We start from the raw sequence: 24,829 nt of genomic DNA on the forward strand, positions 1-24,829 counted from the left end.
TATTGATTTTTACAACTTTCCAAAGACTTTATAGGGTTATGCGGAAACTAATGGGTTAATTAATAGTTAGACAATTAATTAAAGCTTTATAAATGATAGAATAAGCCGCTAATGACGAAAAAATTCTCGAATGGTTTATATTGTTTCTGATGGTTTGACACAGACATTGCTTGAATGATCCCTTCTCGAAAAAAACTTTAGATTTTTGCTGGCACAGCACTAAAAACCTATTTATGTAAGACTGATGAATACGCACTTCAGTGTAATTCCACATCAACAATTATGTTGGCATATAACCGCGTCGAGAAGGAATATGAAGAAAAAAAAATCTAAATCAAGATGTTTGTTCTACTGAGACCACCCAAAATAACCAACCGCTGTGCCCCTCAGCGCTGTGCTATATTTAACAGTACGTCCATTGCTATTTCTGGTGTTTTTCATCTCCTCTGTGTAAAAGCTCGGAGTGACAGTTCAGAGACGGCAGCAAACACACAGGGTCAATAGGGCACGCTGCACAGCTTCAAACGCACAACTGTTATCATCCCCTGAAATAAAGAGCCGTGTGGTCCCGACAGATTGACACTTAGTTTATTCATAAAAAATCAAATTGTGTAGACTTGGCTCAGTGAATTTCAAAATGCAGTGTGTAGGAATAGATACAAAAAAAAGAGTACAATAGTCAACCACATTTCTATACCAGAAGATCAAGATAACGACATTCTGCATTTGAGTATCTCTGAGCAAAAAAATAATACAAAAAATAAATAAATAAATAAAAAACTCCTTCAGACAACACAACCTGATAAGGGACAGGGAGAGTCACGGCTTCTCAAAGGACTGGGCCCTAAGGAGAGTGGAGCGACCCAGTGAAACGCACAAGTACAGCAGTCTCTCCGGACATCTTCACAACGCAAAAAGTTCAAAAAGGCACCACACAATACAAGACACAAGGAGATTTGTTTGCCACACATTTTGAGATGCTGTAACCGACGAACTTTAAGGCGGGCGTCATGTGCAAAAAAACATCTTGAATATGTGTCACCCATGATGCTCATGTGTCCTCTCCAGTGAAGTGTGCTTTGATTCTTTCCTTTATTGACGAAAGGGATATTTGAATTGTGAACGATTTTAAGAGCGATTGCATTTTCACTATGTCGCTGGCATATTCCAGGCTTCCGGGTGTGGCAAGCGTGGTGGGGGTGCAGGGAAAGGGGGAGAAAGAGGCTGGAGGAGGCCTCGATGTGGATTTAGTTCCTGTGGCTTTTGCGTCCCTCTCCCTCCTTGAGGAAGGTCCATATGAGGGTGTTCACGATGTCGGGCTGGTCCTGCTGCAGCCAGTGGCTGGCCCCAGAAATGATGTTGAGACGGAAGTGATTCCGGATGTACAGACGGCATGCCTCGGCCATTTCCTGCTCCAAGAAGGCGTCCTGCTCGCCCCACAGCAGCAGCACGGGAGACCGGACATGATTCTGGCTCAAGGGGAGGGAGCTAAGGAGAGAAAAAGTGGGGGGAAAGACCAAAAGGGTATTTTATGACAGATTCATCTTTAAACAGAAAAAAAAAGTTAATATCTACAATTCAGGAAGACATTTTGACACAGGGTCCTGGGATTGTTCATGCTGGCTCACTGTCACATTGTTACGAATTACTGGGACACTTGGATCGAACAGGGCCATTGCTAATATGATTACAAGTCTAGAAACACCTGCAGAGCTTGAATTTGTCTCCCCTAAAGTCATGAAGCTGAAGTGGAGCTACATAAAAATGCATGGATGTTGCCGTGTGTTCAGGTATTTGTGTCCCTTTACTTTGCTTTGCGGAGACACTAATTGGGCATGGGTCATTTGAAATCTCTTTTACATAAGCACACAACAGCTATTCTGAGATAACCCATTGCTCGAGAAGGGAGCAGATGGCGCGCTCGGCCATGCATGTGCAGTTCACATGTCAGAAATACATGCGCTGATATTTTTGTCTTTGATCCGCTGTGTGGCGCATCACTCTGAGCCAGCAGCCAGCCTCACACGTACGAATGACGGCGAGTGTGTGTAAATGTGTGTAAATGTAAATGTCCGCAGCGCTCTGACGGCAGCTGGAACGGGCTCAGCCCGTTGGTGAGTGAAGGGTCCCCCCACCTGAAGACGTTCCTGTAATAGTTAAGGGCTCCGGTCAGAGCTCCCGGCTGTGAGAGTGCATACAGGTAGGCCTCCAAGTCCTCTGCCGTGAGCCACCGGCCTTTCCTTCCGATCCCTGTGTTGCGGCTGGTGAACAGGGCTTTCAGAGCCTAGAACGGAGGCAGCCAAAAAGCACCGGGGTGAATTCATGTGACTGGTACCGCCTGACTGAGAAAACATGTACGTCCGAGTCAGGAAAGGGACGTCAGTGGTTAAAATCGGTCCTCGTGACCTTCGGGGCGCAGCTCTGGCACTCTGACTTATACATCATCACTACATGCTGTGCTTCTACTTCTAAAAACTCCCAACACAGGCATAACACAAACATTATCCAATAGTGCATATTATAAGCAAATATCTAACCTGCGTCTTCACTCTGAAGATGGGATGAAGTTTAAAAAAGGCCATGCGAATCTTAAATCAATGCAAATCTTTTAGATTGTGTGAATAAACAAACAAGATATAACATGTTTATTTTACGATTCACCCCCATGCTTCAGTTCATTATACTAAGCTAAGCTTTATGCTAAACTAAGCTAAATGCTAAACTAAGCTAAGCTTTATGCTAAACTAAGCTCATCATGTCAGGTATCCGCTCACTCTCAGCATGAAAGCAAATAAGCACTTGGTCCAAAATGTTGAAAACTACAAAATAACGATTAAAAAAAAAATATATAAACTGTGCACATGTTAGCAAAATGGATAATTATGTTTCAATACTGGGAATAACATTACTACATTTGGGGCAAATCTATAATTTTATATTTAGTAAATCCTTTTGTTTACTCCAACCAACCTCTTTCTCAGCTGGAGGTTTGTTATCGTCACACTGATGCAAAAGCTTCTAAAATAGCCCGACTCCATAATGACATGCACTGAAACACACACACACACACACACACGACCTTGAAAACTCTTCAGCGCACACGCGCGCACACACACACACACACGCGCACACACGCGCACACACAAACAGACCACCTTGAAATCGTTGATGGAGAGCATGAGCTCCGGGAAGCGGGGCAGCTGGAAGAAGAAGAAGTGGCTGGATTTCAGCAGCTGGCTCGGGTGACGCAGAGCGTAATCTGGAGGAGAAGGAGAGAAGTTCAGCTGTTTGTTGGACGGTTAAACTCGAGGCCTGCGCCTCCTCTGCGCGCGCTGGCTGCGGGGGTCACGGGCACGATAGCTCCCAACGACTTTTTTTCAGGTCAACCAGCTGTCCCGGCTTCCCATTAGCCTCTTGTAATTAGCCTCTCATCGACTTTCCCTTCAGGCAGGGAAGGATTTGCCAGATGGACGCAAACGTGGAATTGGAGTAATGATACTTACTAATGAATGATAATAATAATTACAGGAATAATCCAAAAGCCAAACCCAAGACTCTCTAATTAGGATTTTCTTTCACAACATAAATAATCTGCTGTCTGGGTGGTCCATTCGTTTGCATAGTCAAACATCTTACCTGTGAACACAGAAGGATGGGGGCTGTTCAGGACGATGAGTTTCGTCACCATCTCTGGGTAGTGAATGGCGAACAGCCACGCTATGGTCCCACCCCAGTCGTGGCCAACCAGGCAACATCTGTTGTACCCTTGGAAGCAAAGCAGACGGATTCGAGACAGAGCAACTGTTATTGTAGCAGAAGGATATTAAGGCACGCCAGGGCCTGGACATCAATACTGTTCTCACTTCTTTATGGCCAGCTTCCTCCCTCAGAGGACATTTACACCCATCAAATGGATGCATTTCATGACATACAGCCAAATGCAGATCAAGGTCAGGGCATCAGTCTGACGGATTCTGATCACATTATTGTTCCAATGACTGCAAACTAATCCTCTTACCTTTTGCTGGTGCCATTTACAGACACCGGTATGAATCACACCAGCACGTGCTGCTTAAAAGGGATCGTCGTACAAGCCAAGTCCGGAAACCACTTTTGAAAAGGGTCGCTGTGGCGAGGAATAGGGCAACGCTACTTGCCACGAACGGTTAAAGGCCAATCCTCTGATTGGCGTAGACCCTGTTAGCCGACTGCGATGTGCTGATATGTGGGCTCTGACAGCATGGTGTACAAATTGCCCCCCAAAGTCCAATCACAGATCAGAGACCAGTTGTCACGCGATCAATGCGAGTCTCCCACTTCCCCTTAAATGAACATTGAGTGAATCATTGGCATCAATATGCATTATTGAGTGCTTATCTTCTGAAAGCACTGTTCAAAAATTTGCTATAGACAGCGAGAACAATACGAGGAGCTACAACACATTAACTATAGATCACTCTCAAAAGCACTTTCTCAGAGAGTGTAAATATTTAATCAGAAATGGGTTGCTTGAGAATATTTACATGTCATTGTCGTTCTTCTGGGCGGGACCTTCACTGGGTTAAAAACTGTGAAACACAGACTGTTGTGGAATTATTTAAAGCTGCACGACCCAATATTTTTATAAAAATGATTGACTGTGTGCAATGAACTGACCGGCGTGGCTCGTAGCGATGGACCAATAGAGAAGCATCACCTGTCTCTGCAGCTTTATAGAGCATTTTAGCGCCTTTTAGCTTTTACATTTTTTTTTTTTAAATAAACCAAATCAATTTAGTTTACAGATGCAACAGCCAGTTGTTTGTGGAGGGGAAGAAAACCCGCTAAAAACCCAGCCCAGCACCAAACACCTGAACATCTGACTAAAATGTTACCAGATAGACATCAATGCAACTTCAATTACATGCTTACGTTGCTTGATGTCATGCAACATGTACAATGTTTAAAGACGCAACTGTTTGCTTATATGCTCTCTTCAAAGCCACAAGACTCCTTTGACAGAAACAGTGTGTTTTACCTTGCCGAACACAGGAGACTCACCAGAGATCGACGAATCAATTGTGTAATAACACCAAACAAACTGACCGATGGAGGCAGCGGTAGACCTGTGAAATGACGGTCTTTGTAAAGGGACTCTGGAGGCTCAGAAGAGAGCATAGATAGATAGAACAGCTCCAGTTCCCTGATGGAAAGGGTTGTCTGGCAGCGAGGTAAAACAGTGAAAATATTCTAAATATAGGGTTACTTTAAAACTGATATTGATGGTTTTTTTTAGGTTTCTTTTAGGTGTCTAAAATAAATTTTGCTGCTGCTCGGGCTCTATAGCTCCCCGCCAGTGTGAGCGTGCAGCCAGCGGGCTGCGGGCTCTGTGTCTGCACAATGTGCCACGTTCATTATAATGAGTCACAGGACGTTCGTGACGACTGATTAACTAGTTCATTTTTGTAATCAAGACACATGCCTCCTTGGAGTTATTTGGAGACTGTTTGCCGCGTTCTCTCTCACCTAAGTACTCCACAATGTCCTTGATGTCGGTGACCAGGTTGTCGACGCGATAACTCTCGGCGGAGAGCGGCAGGTCGGACTCCCCGTAGCCGCGCATGTCGACGGCCACCACGCGGAACTCACTCTTGAACTCGCGCAGCTGGTAGCGCCAGGAGAACCTGCGGGTAGACAAACACACGCAGAGATTACTTATGTATACAGTAGAAGTCGAGATATACTTGTAGTTCTCCACCGTGGGGTCAAACCCCCAAAAACATTGGTTCATACATTCCCCATGATGCAATTCAATAGTGTCTTTCATTTATTCAGCCCAAACACATGATAACCCCGATGACATTATCAGGGGGATTTTTCAGAGCTTCAAAAAAATACAGCACATTACAACTGTTTCCACAGGCTGAGCAATGCTCCCTTTGACGGCAACATCGGTGGAGCGCCCCTTAAAACTCTTCTACCATACATTTGGAGATAACAGCACCAACTAAAAAACATATTTAAACTAGCACTCCTAGATCCTCCTCCTCCTCTTCCTCGCAGGATGCTGAGGCCCTGGCTGTGATTCTGATGAGTCAGTATAAGACCCCAGCACTGAACCCTCAGATCTCAGAATACAATAGATGAAGTTTAAAGCAGAGTAAGCCCCTCGGCACCTCTCTGTCACACGCACACGCTCTCTTCTTTCTCATTTTCTGAGCAGGAATTAGCAGTTTTTTTTTTCTTCAGTTATAGGAGTTCACCCCAAACCGCACGGTTTATCATCCCTGTGAAGAGTGTATATATATATATATAGGAGAAGTGAAGCAGAAAGAAGCTCCCCTCGCCCATTAATGAATCCCTGTCAGTAGCTGAGCTAGTAGAGATATGGACAGACTTATAGCTCTTGACAACCTCTTTGGCCCTGATTTAGGAGCAGCCCTCAGGGCCATTTATTTTCTTCTCTCTCTCTCTCCCTCTTTCATTTAATATCAGGAGGAAGGGATCTTGAATGCTTTGGACCTTCTTTTTTGTTACGAGGACTCCCTCGCTGGCATGCAATGGCTGCAGGGATTTAAAGAATCCCCATACAGTCAAAGGGGACATTTTTCAGAGAGGTGGCCAGAAGTAATAAACACCAAAACGACTGAACAAACGGCATCGGGGTTGGGGTTGTCCGCCACTGTGGAGTGGAGTGCATGGAGCTGCTACAGTTGCCGCATCCCCCCCGATTCCTCTTTGACCTACCAGAACTCTGGGAAGCCGTGCAAGAACAGCATGAGTGGCTTTCCTCTCTCTCCAGCAGCAACATAATGGAACCTGAGGCCAGACTCCTGGCGGGGAGAAGAAAAAAGAAGAAAACACACATCAGGGCATTCACGCACAGACTTATCCACAGTCACTTACACAGCAGGAAACAAGTCAGCCCTGTAAAATTACTATTACTGAGGGAAGCTGCATGGAAAGTATAGTTGTGTAATTATCAGGAAAACAATAGAGCAAGTACAGGAAAATCATAACCTTGCGATATCGCGCAATCATGGTTATTGGAGGTCCCCGGACAATTTCTTACAATTTTCAGTCCAGCTACTTGGTCACTGAAGACGCACGCATCTTGGTACGCATTGCACACACTTTTTTTCTTCTTCTTTATTCCTGTTTTTATTGGTCTGCTTATTTATGTTTTACTTTACCCATGCGCATATATCTTCAAAGAAACATGAATCTTTGAGTCAACTTTCTCCAAGTCATCTGTTTTAGTTTTATCTGCATGGTGTGCCATCCCAGCAGAGAGATCAAACAGGATGTGCTGCTCTGAAGACAGCTTTGGTTTAGAGCTAAAGTTATGGATAATTTAACTCTAGACAGAATAATGTAACTTAATGCAAACCTACTGTACTTTTTTAGTCCTTGTAGATCACCATTTTCCACTACTTTGTTCTTCTACTTTGTACCATAAGGGTATTGCACTCATGACTGCATTACATATATCCAACAGCTGCAGTAATGTGTTTCAGCTATGTTCAGCTTATCACACATCACTGTTATTAACAGAGTGTACAGTAATTAAAATGAGCTCATGGACCAGCATTCAAATGCTTAATATCAACATCTCAATAATCCAATAATAACATAACCAACATAACAAGAAATGAATAGGGGGTATACTGTTGCGTATATAATTTAAATGTTTGTAGTATTGCTTCTTTCCTATACCCAATTAATGTGTTTGTTTGTTTGTTTGTTTGTGTTTGTGTTTGTGTTTGTGTTTGTGTTTGTGTGTGTGTGTGTGTGTGTGTGCGTGTATGTAATCACGTAACCGTGAACATATAAAAGGTTGTTCTCGTGGCTGGCAGCACCTCCGCATGTTGGAGACGTGAAGCGGAGGAGCTGTTCTTTCAGCACCATCTGAGCGCAGCGTCAACAACAACAACAACAACAACAGCAAACGTCAAAAAAAATAAACAGACGCCTCATGATCTGCTCAAAGATCCGGCCTGTTTGTCTCCGCACGACTGCGACACGGCGGGCAAGGTGTTGCAGCATTTCACACGAGAACGTCCGAAAGCATGCAAGAGACAGACACACACACACACACACACACACACACACACACACACACACACACACACACACACACACACAATGGGCTTTCTTTTCTTTTCTTTTTACACCTTACAGGGACCCGACCCATTTTAGTGTCCAAGTGCACGCGTGTGCGTCTTACCTTGATCCGAACATAACAGTGGGTTCCCAAGGACGTGTCACTCAGACAAGCCGGGGGAGTTTCACGGATCGCCCACTGGAAGGTGGCCGTCGGCCTCAAGACGATGCTCCAGCAAAGTTTCAGCAGGGCCGCGGTGGTGCAGAGCGCGCAGTAGCCGTAGATCAGGGACCAGTAGCCCAACACTCGGATCTTCAGCGCAAGTCGGATCAGAAATAACAGCAAGTTGTGGAGCACTCTCGCCATCTTTACATTGCCGCGGAGTAAAACAAGAAAAGAAAAAAAAGAGCAGAACAAAAATCAACCCGGCTTGTTAATCGCTCGCCCTCGGTGTTTCTAAAAACGCAGCCCCTTACAGCGCACACACGCACTGGCTGAAGGGAGGATCCCCACCAACACGGTTGGGACGGCTGCGAGAGCCATCGCGTCAGATTTCACGCCTGCGTGTTGAGAGCGCGGCGCGGCGCGGCGCGGGCGCGGCGGTCGTTTAACGGGAGACGGCGTTGTTGACGCTACGAGGCGAAGTCTGAAAACGGGCGACGAAGAAACGTAATCCCTGCGAAGCACCGGGGGCTTCACGGTACTGTTATGGCAACAAAAGACAAGCGTGCACGTGCTCGTCGTTCCCCCGTTAGTCGATGACGTATTTCTCGGGGTTTTCAACCGTGTTCACCGACCCGTTCTGGCACGGTAAGTGGTTGCTAGGCGACCTTAATTAGCAGGTGGCGGTCATGTGACGGGCAGCGCGTTCATATATTCAAGGGAGAGACACCCCAGGTGAACAGCTGGGGTTAAAACATATGGCCCATGCAACTTCCACCATTGATTACCTATTTACCTTTTTTAATTTTTGTATTACACATTTTAGGAAAATGTATGTTTGATTATGCAAATAAGGTATTGATGCTGGCGTGGGGTGATTTCAGTATAACGCTATAAACAAAAGTAAGAAGACAAAGACCTTTAGTCTGGAAGAAGAAATGTTATGGAAGTGAAGTATAGCCCAAAATCTCAGAATTGACGATTGCATTAAAAAAATAAAAAAATGTTTAGCCTGGGGTGGACGCAGCATCGCGTAAACCAGTCAACCATTTTCAGATTACCGTAATCCCTCGCATGACTGCAGATTAAGACCGTTGTTCTCTTGCATATGACCAAATGAATCATACTTAGTACGCTTACATTTATTGTCCTTTTTTTCACTTGGGCTACTAATACTAAATACTACCATAGTTTGCTGATAGTGTTGTTTAACATACTAACATAATAATCCCTATTTACCACTCATGTAGAATGAAGATGACAGTGACAGGGATAGCAGCCAGGATGACAGAGAAAGTCAAGGTCAAGATTTGATCATTTCACTAATATGTCTAACATCGTCAGACATATTAGACCTCTTCTTCCATTTTCACCCCGAGCATAAGGCTGTAATGCAGAGCTTTTTTTTTGTAAAGATGGCACAAACAGAAAATAGCTATCATACAGTCAAGACAAAGAAGCCCTCTTCTGTTCCCTTTGTCTGGCTTTTGCTAATCCCAGAGAAAGCAGCTCTTTCATCACTGGCATGTCTAACATCACACACATACACCAGAGTTGAAGAGCAGGAGAAGAGCCACCTACACAGAGGTTGTGCTGAGGCATATTTCCTCAGATCCTCAAGAAGTACGATCCAGGTCCTTCTCATGGGACCTCAGACGTCGCTTCATAGAGAGCAAGTCCGCAGGAGGTGACAAGTGTTGGAGCGCATTATAGATGTGATGAAGCTCATCGGCAAAAGAGGTTTGAGCTACAGAGGCAAGAAGGGAGAGGCAGCATACACACTGGATGACGACACCATTGACCATGGTAACCTTTTGGAAATGATAGTTTTACTGGGAAAGTGTGACGTCTGTCTCAAGGAACACATCACTCTCTGCATCGAAAATAGCAAGAACCTACACCAGACTGGTTCAAGAGGAGGTAGAGGTGGCCTTGTCACTCTCTTATCAAAAAGGACCATTGACTATCATCATCACCACCATTCAACACCTAATGAAAACTACCATCGCTGCTAATGTACTCGGTCCAGATCGACACCACACAGGACATCACAGCCCACGATCAGTGCTCTGTTGTCATACGGTATGTGAGCGACTGGTTACTGTGATAAGATGCGAGGCAATCAATGACGTGCTGGAGACCATCTGGATGTGAAGCGATGTATTGGAAATTCCACTGAATATATAAAGGCTTCTCTGCACTGCTCTCCAAAAAGTGCCTGACTCAAATCCATGTGTGGTGCTATTCACACATCCTGAACCTGGTGCTGTCAGACACAACATAGTGTGTACTGTCAAGTGGCTCTCATTTTTCCCTGATGAACAACATCGCTGTCTTCTTCAGAGTCCGACCAGAGGATGAATATCTGGGAGGAGAGCAAAGACCCAAGACGCAGACGTTCCACCTCGATAGGAGAAACACTCTGGTGTGATGCCGTGTTTGGCTCTTTTGGAAAGCCAGACAGGGCCCTGTATGTTGATGTCCTCCACACCCTCTCAGCCATTCAAGATGGAGAGACCATCAATGCCACGGCACGAGTCAATGAACAGGGATACATCGGCCAGCTTCTGAAGTATGAGACTATACTTGCAGCTCAGATCATATACAAACTAACATTTCCAGGTCACGTCACCAGTCTCTAAATACCTTCAGACAAGTGGAATGGACATCCTGAGAGCTCATCAGATATATATACATATACATTAAATATGTATGTATGTATATATATATATATATATATATATATATAGGGGTTTATTCATGAAGTGATGACGATGCTTAGTGAAAATAGCTTTATTAATTCGAGTAAAAAAAAAGAGAAAGAAAGACATTCTTATTTATTTAGCATATACAAACTGTAACATTCTGAACATGTTGATAATCTCCAAAATAAACTTTGGAACAGCCAGAACTGTATGAACAACAAAGTGCAGTGTGTGGACAGTTAACGCATGTATGGCATTTTCAAGTAGTCAGGCAAATAAGGAACTGAGATTATGTACTTTGGTTCCACACTGGGAACTGTTGACGAGGAACTACCAACCTTTCATTCAAAATTAGTTTCGATTTTTGTGCAATGAAAATAATAAATAAAAACAAAGTCTTTCGTGCATTGTACCGTAAACATATAAAACAGGTGTTTTGTCTACATATAATATATATGAAGACTGGTGGTAAGGGTTCATCAAAGGGCATAACGTATAGCAGAAGAACGACACAACACTGCACATTTCACAAACAAGACAAGGTGGCAAAGTTTGAACTAAAGTGTATGAATGCATTAATTAGCTTGTCATAAACAGCTGTCAGCAGAAGGAGGACTCAACCACATGTTGAGAAAAAGAACCAAAAAAACACGCCTGAAAGAGAACGTCAGGGGAGGAATACACAGTGCGCCGCCCCGATCATCTCAAACTCAACAGTGCATCAGCACAGACGCTGACTATTCATTTCAAATGCAAACCAAGGGGCCCATTTATGTTTTATTGAACAGTTAACGTTTTATTTTCTAGTCTCCAGGACGTACACAGACTGATGCTGAAGTTGTCTTTTGTGCCCGAGAAAGAACCAACAGCTCGAGCTATTCGACGAGACCACGCACACAGCAGTCTTTTAGTCCAGGTTGAGTTCAAATAAAGTCATGATGTCCCGCTGCATAGTCATATCAATCCCAGACATCTAGAAAAGAGGAAGAAAAATCTTCAATCTAACAATCAGTTGTCAGTAAAAAAAAACCCACCAGAACAACAAAATGGCACCGGAACATGGATGAGGGGAACTCACGGCCTCTCTCCTGCGTCGTTCTTGCTCTTTTCTGCGGGCCAGCTCCCTTTCCCCGTCCACCAGGGACTGTGTGGTGAGCGTCGGCACTTCTGCGGCATCTTTCAGGACATCCAGGACGGCTTTGGTGCCAAGGCTCTCTGGCGAATTGAGATCCTCGTTGACGTGTTGGGGATTGGTTTCTGCTCTACATGGGCCGGGTAAGCTAAAGGGAGGGAGAATGTCCTCGTTGATCGGAAATATTTCTCTTTAAGAAAAAATAAAATAAAAAAGTAAATCACCCACCAGGTTTTCACAGAAAAATAAAGAAAAGTCGGACACATTCTTTATTGCGTCGAATACCTGCTCTTTTCAGGAGCCTCTGTCTCTGTGGCGCCGCCCATCAGTTTCTCCTTCAGCGCTTTGTCTTGCTCCTCCTTTTTTATGGCCACCTTGCGGAACTTCTGAAAGCTCTCCTTTGACGACTTGATTGCCGTGGCAGTGACCGACTGCCGCACCACTTTCGCCCAGGACTCTGCATTTTTCAGAACAATGTCCTACACAAGACAAATCAATAGCGTTCCGAACAATGAAAATTCACGCGGACGCCCCCTTCAAGTCTGAACAACAACAACTGCAAATGTTTTGGTACTTTCAGAGGGAATGTACCACTTAACCATTTCCTTTCTTCTTTGTTGCCACTCAAGACACTGAAAACAGCCATCAACGTATTGTTTAAAAGCTCATCAACACAATACATCTTCTTTGTAGCTTCCATGTTGCTTCCACATTACGACTTAAATAAAGCTCATGGGAGCTTCTGAAGAGCACGTGAATGCGCCACAAGACGTTAACACTTGTTTGTAATAGTATAAAATGCTGACCTTTTTGGGAACTGGGTTTTTTCCCTCTCCGGCAGAGTTACTTGACGTGTTGGTGTAAAGCACATTGGTCAGCCGTCTGCCAGGGAAATCCTCAGGGTATCTGGAATCTGGCACAATCCATTTAAAAATAAGTGTTCTACTGAAGGATTAGTAACAAATAAAAGAATTGTAGATCTCAGAGTAACGGTCTTCTGGTGACTTACTGAACCTGGTTTCCTCTTTGGACCGCAGCGGGCTGTCTCTCAGAGGGGACAGCACCGGGCCCTGCTGGATAGGAAAGATCTGGTTACGATTGAACATCTTTAGGGAACATTTCAGAATATTAAAGACCAAACAAACAGAAAAATTATGATTATTATAAAAATGATCCATGATATAAAACTGTGAAGAAGAATTAGTATAGGAACGTGCTACTATATGTCCTGTTGCTTTTTTAAATAAATGTTTTTACTTTCTTCTGATATTCCTTGAATACATTCCTACAAAGAGGGGGAAAAAACAAATTTACAATTACTTATCATTTTGTGTTGTTAGAATTAAACCGAATGTTAGAGTGAATACGGATACATAACTTAACACTGAAGTAGTCACACTCCCAAAGGATATGTAGACATGTTGGCAATATATTTATATAACCAGTTAAATGAGGAGCAACAGTTTTGATTCTGACAATTTAAGATGATGATCTACTATAAAACAGAACAGGCTGATGACCTTTTTGTTGTTGTTGTTGTTGTTTTTGCTCTGTAAGCACAGCCAGCGTCGGCCTCTGTAAATGCAGCTTGGTCTGGCGTATGATATAGCATGAACTTAATAGATACCAGTATGTGTTGGTTTAATAATACTATAATAGGTCAGCAGTATGGCAGAAAGGACTTACAGAACCTTTAGCAATAGATTAACTGACTTGTATGATACACACATTTGTAACAAGATTCATCACAAGATTTATTTTCATGAGAAGTACCTCAAATCTGGTGGCATTCCAGTCCAGCAAAACTCCCGGAGATGCCATGGGGGATAAAAGGGCAGACAGATCTGTCAAACGGCAAAGGGCAGATATTGATATTCAACACATGGTAACCACGCGAGAGGCAAGGAACGGCTGTGCCTTCATACGACTAGCGAGAGCTAGCGTACAGTTAATGAGATGCAACGCGCTCGGGTCGGTGACTGACTGGACCTCAACTCTCCTGCTCAGACCTGTTCGAAGCGAGAACAGGGATAACGCAGAACTAAAACCCCAAAATACCAATATGAGTGTAAATTGTTAATAGTAAATAACTATTTAAACGGCCTTAATGGTTTCCACTTCAGCACCAGTAAGAGAAACAAGTAACCTGATATCACATTAAAGCATTTCTGAAGGAAAAAAAACAAAAAAACAACAAGATCCTGTTGTGAAATTCTTTTTTTGGTGACAAATCTTAATCCGCTCTTAGTTTAGGGACATATTAAGGAGGAATGCAAGTAGTACCTGGGGGAGATATAGTCAGCTCATCACAGGTCAGCTCTACGTTGCGGTGCGTTGGGTGGCATTTGGTTTCCGTCACTGGGGACTGTGCCGCAGGAGAGGGCTGGAAAGCCTTCACCGAGGCTCTTGTCAAGTCTTTCGCCTCCAATATCCGCTTGCCAGAAGGAGAGAGGGTCACCTTTGACTTAAGGAGAAATTTAATGTCTTACTTTTCATGCTGATCAATCAGTAAGGCGCTCTCGCCGTGAACCTCTTTATTACAGCAAGCAAATACTGAGTTCACCTCCGGCTTCACCTTTTGGCGAGAGTCTTTACTTTTTGTCTTCTTTGACTTTGGTACTGAAAGACATGCAGTCATAATTCTCATCAGTAATGTGGACGGACATCCATATATCCCTGATATATAACATGACAATTACCTGACAGGATCATTGTCAAAATAAAGTCCAAATGATTTGTAATGATTAGCTTTTCACAAATAAAACAACTATTTACAAACACAAAAGAAAATAAATATATTAGGATTTGTATACATTTGATTTAAAAACGTTTGTTGAGAAACTCCCTATAACATTGATATGTGAACTTGATTCATCTTCCATTCAGCTAACCTGATTCAGAGTCACTGCTATCGGACGAGCTAGAATGGCTGCTGCTGCTGCTGCCAGAGCTGGATGACGAGCTGCTGCTGCTGAGTTCACTGAGGTGTGAAGGGCAGCCAAGGTCAGGAGCTGCTAGGATTTTAGCTGTTAACGGGGAAAAAAAGGTCATTTTAATTTTACACTCAATGTGTCACATGTGTCAGCGTACATTAATAATCAAATTCAGATCTTACGTAATGGCTTTCTTTTCTTAATCAAGTGCTGCTCTTTGCTGGCAACCTGCGATGTCCCAGCATCCTTGGGCTCCCGTGGGCTCGCGTGGGCTCCCGTGGGCTTCACCGGCTTGTTTTCTGCAGGACAGAAGAGAGAATCACCCTCCGATAGAGGCTGCTCCCTCCAAAGCTCGTTGTTTACATTTCTTGCTGTGGGAGTGCCGCGCTGAGTGCCATTTCCTGATTGCCTAGAGTTACAAGATTTTTTGGGTAAAACGCGGCATTTGTCACCGGCACTTTTTACCCAGCTGTCCAATCACAGTGGAGATGGGGCCGGTATAGAAGTTGATCTGAATCTGACCCAAATGATTGTTTCTTACCGAGGCGTTCCCTCCACAAAATTCCAATAGCCGTAGACCGGCAGGCCCTCTCTCCCTACGTGCTCCATGCAGAGCAAGTACTCATACTTGTGCCGCCATTTTTACTTTACAACAACTAGACGCAGCCAAAGCAGTTGATAAAAACACTGCGCCTCCAAAGCGCTCTCAAGCACCGCCAGCTGGGCATTTTCAACCGGGGAAAAACGGTTTGGACACGGCCCCTAATTGCACATTTTATGTTTCAATCTGATTAAGAACAAAAAATAAGCTTTATTTGCGGGAAGAGGAACAGCTTAAAGCTAGAGTGCCACCAGACTTTTTTCTTTTTACATATATATATATATATGCATGTCCATTATATTTAAGCCCTGAGACAAATTAGCTTGCACAATGCAGAATAAGCCTACCACAAGCTCTCTGTATTTCCTTCCGGACCGCAGTTGTGGTATGTGGTGACACAGGTTCCGCACTTTGGCTTTCAACAAAGCCGCTTTGAGCTGTACTTACTGCGAATGTTCTTGTTGCACTTCTTCAGACATGCTGCAACAAACCTCTGCAGGGCTCTCAGTGTGGAGGGCTCGAGCACCTCAAAGTCCACCTCGATCTCCTCCACAGTGGAATCTTGCAGGCAGGACTCCCGGGCATGAATGATTGTCACCAACTTGCCCAGTTTGTCACCGGGCAGCTTGTCGATGTCCAATTTCAACTGTTTTTTCTCCTGGTAAGTGACCGGTATTGATGCGACGTCATCCTCGCATGAAGTCACGGCATGAATATTGTGTCTGCTGCCATGCCTAGACATGAATAGTAAAACATCTAATGTTAGCCTTAGCACATGAGTACAATATTAGAATACAATATTATAAACCATATTAAAACTTACAAAGTAGAGCTTTTGCGGTTGGCAATTTTTTCTACAACAGACTTGTATTTTGAGGACTTGTGCTTTAGTCGAGCGATATCCTTTTCTTTGGCTCTTTTTTCCTTTTTCAACTTGTCTTTCTTCTTGGTTTTAATCAGGGGCTCTTTGGTAAGTCTCTTCAGCTCATCGTGGACAGATTTCAACTGAAAAGCCAGCCATCAATGGGCCAATTAGGTCAAATGCATTGAAAAGAATAACTTTTCAAAAGCCATTTGCACGGTTACAGGCATGAATGTATAGCAACCTGCTCCTCCAGATTGGCCAGCTGCAGGGCCACCTCCCCGGAGGAGGAACTCTCTGCCTCTGAGGAGCTTTCACTTTCAGAGGTTGAACTCTGACCTCTGTCTTTTTTTCCATGGTCAACTCGCTGGTGAGGTATGGGGCAACTCTCTTCCTGATGGACCTTCAGATATCGGGCCTCAAAAACTTCCTGTTGATACAAACACCAATGTTATTGTAGCGGTAACAGGAACGATAATATTGATACCAATGCATCGACTAGGGGTGGCCTAGAATCCTAATCCATATTCCACTTTGCAGTGTGCCATACAAATAAACCGTAAGCATGTAAACATGAACATTTTGTTTTACCACTAGAAGCATTATGGAGCAATTACTTCACATTCTGTTGATAATGGTAGTTTATTTGATTTTTTTATGTTTTGAACTAAAATGATTTGCTGGTGGGTTGCCATTTCGGTAGTAATACATGTGTGTAATGTGATGTACGGTCCCTTTAGACGGTTTCATACTATTCTGCTGATCAACAGTTGTTGAGGAGATGGAGCAATGTGCCAAAAAAAGAAAAGAAAAAGGCAAGCAGGAAGGAGCCTGCTAGCAAGCACTCTTTCAAAATGTCTGGGATGATTCATGAAGAGGAAAGTACATTCAGCACACCGTTTAGGCTTTAAGGACACAGAATGCATTTTGGTGGGAAACAATGAAAGTACAATCTATACCTGCAGTTTCCGTGCCATGTCGACCACCTCGTGCGTTGGTGGGTTGTATTTGTAACAGTTGGAGAACATCAGTCGGACATCAGCGGCAAACTCCTTTGCGCTTGCATACTCTCGTTGATCCATTTTCCGCTAAGGAAATGACACTTTATTTTAAAACCGATCGGACTCTTACTGAATAGAAGTGTTGTAATGCATTTCGTAATCATCCTACCCTGATGTTGCTCAGATCCATAGGCTGATGGATGATGTCATGGTAGTCGTGCAAGCCAAAAGTGTGCGCGTCAACGGGGGTGTAAAAGGGCCACGCATACGCATAGTGTCTCTTTGAGAGCATCTCCTTCAGGATGTCATTACAGCACCGCAGCTGCTCAGATAGTTGGATCTTCTTGCTCTCAAAGGCAGGCAAGTCTTTATTTGGGGGTTTGATGGGCCTGCTACTGCCTCTCCTTGATGGTGCTGAATGATCCTCAAGGGATATGTCACCACCGGTGATGACCGAGGGGGTGGACGTCACGATGTCCGCTTTCCTCTTAAAACCCCTTTTAATCTGGATATTCAGAAAAAAAAAGAAAAGAAAAAAGTTTGCATATAAACAATAAATCCATACACAAGTTAAAGCATTGGGGACAAATAATTCACAATTTGTTGAGCATTTTGACATTTATAAGTTTGATTCAAAGTATAGTGGTTCAAATAGTATTCAGCCATCTGACCCACTCAAAGAAGACTATAAGTCTCACTAGTTTCATGAAAATGTTTGTCTAACATAATTTTTGTAATTTTTTTATTGTAGTCTGGTATGAGTGCAGCGTTTTGTGTCCTCGGCCATGCCGCCACAGAAGGAGCTACTACTGGTCTGGGGCATCAACACTTTTATTTTACCTATTTTCTTTAAACGGGAAAAAAAAACTAGGATATTCATGTCAACATATTTTGGTTTCTTGTCTTACTGAAATAACAAGCCAAGCGTCAAAGCCTTGTCATAAACACTAGGACAACCACTCATAGTAACAATCTAGCCAAAAAAACAAACAACCTGGTGTTTTCACACCCTTAGAAACAGTCAATTTCATTGTTTAAAGTCAGTTACAAACCAATAAATTACTCACTGTTGCATCGATTTGAGAGAGCTGAGCGGGTGGGATGAATTGACTCATATCGGGTGGAATGACCATCAAAGTCTGCTGGAGAACAACTTCTGACACAAGGGACCTCTGCTTTATAGCATCTGCATGACAACAGGTAGAGTGAATAAGTGCACAGGAATTGGATTAAAAAAAATTTAATTGTGAAATTAGGCCACACAATTAACTTCGATTACTTGCAAAGTTCAAACATGTCAATATGTTGGGGCAGTTAATGATCCCATATTGTAAGTCTTTTTTAATTTTTTATTGTAGAGCAGGTCTAAGAGCAATATAAATCCTGTTAAAGTATGGAAACGCTCAATCTATGGAGATATGCACACAGCCCGTATTTAGAAACTGTGCCTTTCAATGATTTCTGTAGTATTTTAGCTACCTAAAAAAAGGCTCACAAAAAATATATATATCAGCTACTTGTATAATATTAACTGAAATTGAGCTATTTTTACGTGTTGCTGTTGCCACCCCATCCACAGCTCGAGCTGACCGCTGTCTACTGTGTCATACATTGATCATGGATAAGAACCTCGTACCACCCCACTTCAAATACTCCAGACTTCTCCTTTAAATACACCTGCAATCAATCCAGTATTATACTTTGAATCAATATTGGTAAATACTGCTACTACTAAAAAATAACAATATATACACACACACAAAGATATATACATACATACAAACACACCTCATTTGTAGCCTCTTCAGGGAGTGTTAATGTGCAAGATACCTGGATTGGTCTTTCTCCCTTTCACTGATTCCTTTGTAGTGATTGTTTTGGTGTCACACTCATCCTTGGGCATTGTGGACAATTTATGCAAAAAAAGCTTCTCCAGAGTCTGTGCCATAAAAACAATGTCATCTCCAGGCTGTGAAAAGAAAATGCATTTATTATAAAGAAATAAAAGCACTCAATGACGCATGCGTTCTTATGCCACTCTCGCTTGAACAACAGATATCATCTTCAGCACTGCAAAAGCCTATTAAAAGTCATAAAAAGTAATTCTGGGCGGGTGAATATAAATGACCTCATCTGCATTAGTTGGGGATTAGTGAACTATGTCAGTTCACAGACCTACTTTTACATTACAAATCTTCCCCACAGCTAATCTTGAATGTCTATTAATGGGCAGTTTGTACGAACATGTTGGTGGGATAGGCCGCACCACAAACCGTATTCTCTTACCCGATTGTACACATAGCAGTTGGTGAACATGGTATTGAAGTCTTGTATACACGGAAGTGCTTGCCAGTAGTATTTGTTCTGAAGGCGCTTCTTAATAGTACTCAGATCCATAGGCGTTGTTACGATTGTATAATAATCCTGAAAGACAACAAATACGTTGGCGTGAATACACCAAACATATTTCCTTTCCAGATCACAGCCAAATGGAACCTATCCACCAACACCTAAAATACTATTGTTCAACTGAGAGTATGAACGATCTTAACACCACATTGTAGAGATGGGTTGTGATGCTGCAATAACCAGTTTATTACTTACTGGGAGACGCAGTGCCACTGCATCAACTGGCTGGCGAAAGGGCCACGAAAAGTTATGTCTCCATAAAGCTTTGATCACCACCTTCTCCAGGTACTGGAGCTGGTTGGTTACACGTCCAGGACTCTTGGGATTCACGACCTCCGGCGGAGGGGGGTTTCCGCCAACAGTGGGACGGACTTTCACATCAGTCATTGTGTTGTCCAAAAGCCATTAATGGGGAAACAGTTGGTCGTATGCTTTGCTGCAACTTAGTGTTCATCACACTCCTAAACAAGAAGTGAAGAGTAGTTTCCAATGGGTCAGTAAAAATGTACATTTGGGATTACAGTTTGTAAAAAAAAAAATTAAAATTAAAAGTTATTCAATCAGTCTCTATAATACGACATTAGTGCTGTAACCTATTCTGCCTTAAATGTGATATCCTTGAATCTGGTGCCTACGTTACCCACAAAGTAACTTGACTGCTGACAGTTCATTACAACATACAATATGCTAGTAGCAGCTAATGTAGCCTTGGGGATATTGTGTTTGCCAAATAATCCAGTGAGAAGACCAAAATCAACATAAAAAGAAGCTTATTCAATTTGATTAATTTTGTAGAGAAATAACAAAATTATATAATTAGCATATTCAATATTTGGTTATGGACAAAAACATATTGTTGTCAAAGCCACTGTGACCTTTGACCACCAGAAATGTAATAAATTCATCAGAGTCCAAGCAGACATTTGAAGAAATGCGCTCATGGCATTCTGGAGATTTCCCCGAGAATGGGAACGACGTGAAGTCATAGTGACCTAATCTCCCAAATCTATATCAGTTCATTATTTAGTCCAAGTGGACATTTTTTAGCCAGATTTGAAGAAAGTGTTGGAGAAATCTGGCCTCAGCATGCATACAAAATAAAAATGCTTATTTGTGACCCATTTATTTTTCCGAGTAGGGAAGTCAGACAGTTGTTGGTTTTGGTCTTCACGATAGGGTTTGTTGACAATAACTTTCACACGAAAGTATGAAATAGTCTGAATATGTTTGAGGTCTGTCCAGCTGCTCTCCTAAAATAGTTGTTTTGTTTTATTTGATGTTAAACTGTGTTGAACTCATTTAGTGGCACATTATTTCATTTGGGTACAACTTTAAGAAACATCTCTCATAATACAAAGTCTGATCCTAATCCAGTTCAAGTGAAAAAAATAAAAATAAAAAAGGCACTTGGGGGTAATGTAAAAATAACCAACAAGTACCAACAGAGGTTCAAAGATTACATCAACAATTCCCCAATTATTTTAATCTGAGCACATTATTTTGTTGACAGGATGTGCCCACATTATGTCTGAGCACTTAAAATCTCCCTGAGAAAAAAAACTAATAAATCTCAGAATTATACTACTGGTATATTTTAATTGCCAGTGGGCAGCAACACTCACAAGCACACAGTGGATGCTCAGGAGCATCTTTCCTGTTAAACATGGGTAACAGCGCCACCTAGAGCATACGTCAGAAAGTGGTCCATTAAGCAGTGTAGCTTAGGAAAAACTAACCAATAATATATCCATGTTTTGAACAAGCATTTGAGTCCCATAAACACACTGTACCATGTAATTACATAAAAAACATGGTTCAAGTGTATTTCTGCCTTCTGGAAACTGGTTTATTGAGAAAAAAAAAAGAGCTTCAAAAAACAATTCTTAGCCGTTTCAAAAACACACCTAAAATACAACATACACAACACCATTAAGGATCCAAATAACAGAGCAGGTGCAAAAAAGAAAAGAAAAAGGAGTAAAACAAATAGATTTGTATTGAAGACTTAAATCCAGTCTTACAATAAATATTTTCCATTAACAACCAAACCAAATAAGTTTACATTGCAAGTTCCGTTTCTTATTTTCTTTTTATTCTTTAAAAATAAAAAAAAGACAAAAGATGACAATACTTTCATACATGAATAATTTCCAGTGAAGTCCAGCGCATCATAGTTCTGTCCTTTTGTTGGGTGCACGTGACCCACACTTCGGCGATTAAATGATGAGTTCCTCACAGTGTCACATGTCTTGCTGTCACAATGATCTGCTCACGAGCTTGTCATTAACTTACGAAATCGGGAGTCAAATGCTATTTGACATTCACAATTATTTCACACAGAAAGCATTATTCTGAAACAATGTCAATTAATTTAATAAAGTACTCAGATTCTAAAAAAAATCTGTTTGTCAAATTGCCATACATTTACTAGTTGTAATAGTTATTCTTAACACTGTTAATACTGCATAATGTAACTTGGTAAATAGAAATTGTGTTTGACTTTGTCTCCAATCAAAGAATCAGCATACCAACCAGTCCAACCAAAACGAAAACGTGAAATTGCTCAAATATGATGTCATAAAAAAAACTGTCTAGTGGATAAAGGTCTTGTTATACACATTGTGATAGCTGCTGCAAAATATGAGTTGTAGTCAAGAGGTAAGCTTTGGCAGACTCTGGACAATGTAAAATTCCAATTAGTAGACAAACTATGACAACAGTTTGCTATGAAAGAAAAAAAGCATCAGGGATATTGTAGTAAATTTAGAAAGTTTAAGTGACTTTATCACAGATATAGCAGACATGGACTAAAGTGTTGTTGGCAATGCTCAAAGCAAAAAAAGTCAATGGAAACATTCCAGTGAAGATTTAATCACACATTCACAATGCTCTTTGTTGTTTAACTGTTTGCATTCTGACATCAAAACTACCCACAGCTGGCAAAAATGTGTCCTGCATTTTAATACAAACCTAATAATCTGGAATGACATTTAAATTACCAATCAGTACGTGGGAGACCAATCAGAAGCAAGGTCCATAAGACGGCCTTTCAAAACCTATCGACCCCTCACAATAACTAACGTTACCATTACTGCAGACACGCCGTGTTGCATTCAGGTCTGTCCTGAATACATGAGTCAATCCGCCAGCGCCCTGTTGATGTTACAAACCATACGATACTGAACCATAGCTTCACTTGCCTTAACAAAATGTATCTACGTAACCCCTCGAACCATAAAGCAGGGCCGCATGCTGGCCAACAAGCGAATCCACCACCACGCCCACCGGTTACTTTAGCAACATGTGTTAGCCGACTGACTCCCACATAGCCGACAGTCCATTAAAGTGAACTAGAGGGCATTGAGTTTTTAACGTTAAAAAATATATATTTTTTTTTTTTAAAACAGTGACTCCTCCGACTAGTTATGTATAACGGACGGAATGGTGTCCCGCGCAGTCATGTCAGCTAGTTTGGTAAGGTTAAGATATGTGATAAATGCTAACGTTGCCAGGCGACTTGGACCACATTAGCCTGCGTGCTAGCTACCGCTAACTGACAGTCGCTAACTGACAGTCGCAACTGAAACAACCATCATATTATACTAACGGTTATCTGGGCAACAGCAAAGTGTTTTCACCTTTGCGCCTGCTATACGACTTGTTGTACCGACACGAATCACTGTTATCTTAGCATTAGCTTAGCGTTAGCTAGCTGTTGGGTTCACCTTTCAGGCTCGTTGCCAACTTATGACGGCGTCTGTAAATGTTTCGCACGGCAGTATGTCAACACCAACAACCACAACGGGAGCTTGCGTTTGGAAAACATGTCATTTAGTGAACAATAATGTTGTCGTGCTAGCATTACCTGACGAGATACCACGGGCTCTTGCGTTCAACTCTTCAGTTGCAGACGTCTCTACCGCAACTGCCTCTCATTTATACCCCTGTGCTCGCGGCGCTAGAACTGATTGGTCAAAACACTAACTGCACGTGTTACACGTTGCTTTTCTGCGGGAAAAGGGCGCCTGAAACATTTAGTTTCTTGCAACAAGAAAAACAAGCAACACAGTGCGTTTCCTGTAAATGTGAAGCTACCCGTTTTTTTTTTTAAAGCATTAAATAAACATTTTTGTTGAGTTGTTCCAAACAAAATGGCAACTCGATGGCATGGATGGATCCTGGAGGATTATCGATTGGTACGAATACTGACTGATCGGTGCAAAGTCACCGACCCTCCCGAAAATAAAGTCACTCGTTTGGGTGCCTCCCTGTGCGGACTGACTGAATGTGTGCGTCGGTAGGAACAGAAGACTGGATGTGGGCGGAGTGGTGGTTTCACGTGCTGACCGAGAAGCGGAAAACTCGGTTTCACTGAACACATTGAAGTTACCGGTCCCTATCTACCTGGAAAGTCATCACAATACTTGTGTGAGGTGCCTTTATTGTGTTATCCTATTACAGGTTATAGAAAATCAACACATTGTACGCAATAAATAAACAACTTCTGTAACCCCTCCCCTAGCTTTAAAGATGACTGCATTTTATATAATTAGTTTTTCTTTCTGGTACGGTTAAGTCGGGAAATGCGAGACGTCAGAACGAGCATGACCCGACATGTAGAATCACACATGTTTGAGAAATACTGTTTCTTAGTATTGCATGTAGAGTTCACAGTATTTACATTATTGGGGTGTAGTGAATTTTCCCAGGGTAACCAGAATGAGGCATGCGTTTACTTCCTGTGAGCTGGAAATACGTAGAAAATCATGCTTTTTGCTTATGATAAAACACAACTTGAAGAAAACATGATCACCCACGACGGTGAGGACACTGGAGTGAATTTAGAAACGGTTATGTAATTGTCACTATATGTCAATAAGTATGTCAAGATTGGTGAAACCAGCTAATCCAATGCATTCTGCAATACGAGTAATTTTGATC

At 42.4% G+C, this 24,829-nt stretch overlaps 2 protein-coding genes across 6 annotated transcripts; both read right to left on the reverse strand.

The window, feature by feature from the left end:
• Window positions 1-567: 567 nt before the first annotated feature.
• On the reverse strand, window positions 568-8,887 carry ephx4 (epoxide hydrolase 4). The gene is made up of 7 exons (XM_034531265.1): window positions 8,207-8,887; window positions 6,727-6,812; window positions 5,506-5,663; window positions 3,637-3,765; window positions 3,156-3,259; window positions 2,136-2,284; window positions 568-1,488 (listed from the first exon to the last, which is right to left on the reverse strand). The coding sequence occupies exons 1-7, from the start codon at window positions 8,447-8,449 to the stop codon at window positions 1,248-1,250; spliced, it is 1,110 nt and encodes a 369-aa protein (XP_034387156.1). The 5' UTR covers window positions 8,450-8,887; the 3' UTR covers window positions 568-1,247.
• A 2,176-nt stretch (window positions 8,888-11,063) lies between these two features.
• brdt (bromodomain, testis-specific) lies at window positions 11,064-24,187 on the reverse strand. 5 transcript variants are annotated; one of them, XM_034531305.1, is made up of 20 exons: window positions 23,754-24,187; window positions 20,084-20,349; window positions 19,766-19,903; window positions 19,310-19,448; window positions 18,547-18,665; window positions 17,649-17,984; window positions 17,438-17,566; window positions 16,723-16,908; window positions 16,440-16,621; window positions 16,064-16,350; window positions 15,198-15,314; window positions 14,974-15,108; window positions 14,658-14,701; window positions 14,366-14,546; window positions 13,856-13,926; window positions 13,092-13,155; window positions 12,889-12,995; window positions 12,368-12,561; window positions 12,029-12,230; window positions 11,064-11,923 (listed from the first exon to the last, which is right to left on the reverse strand). In XM_034531305.1, exons 2-20 carry the CDS (start codon window positions 20,273-20,275, stop codon window positions 11,858-11,860), a joined length of 2,889 nt encoding a protein of 962 aa, XP_034387196.1. In that variant the 5' UTR covers window positions 20,276-20,349; window positions 23,754-24,187; the 3' UTR covers window positions 11,064-11,857. The 5 variants fall into 5 exon arrangements, with proteins under 5 accessions (XP_034387196.1, XP_034387193.1, XP_034387195.1 ...); XM_034531302.1 differs by having other exon boundaries at window positions 12,029-12,272; XM_034531304.1 differs by having other exon boundaries at window positions 13,092-13,152; window positions 14,646-14,701.
• Window positions 24,188-24,829: the final 642 nt, after the last annotated feature.

This window comes from Cyclopterus lumpus, chromosome 4 (genome assembly GCF_009769545.1).
Source record: "Cyclopterus lumpus isolate fCycLum1 chromosome 4, fCycLum1.pri, whole genome shotgun sequence".
Taxonomy (NCBI): Eukaryota; Metazoa; Chordata; class Actinopteri; order Perciformes; family Cyclopteridae; genus Cyclopterus; species Cyclopterus lumpus.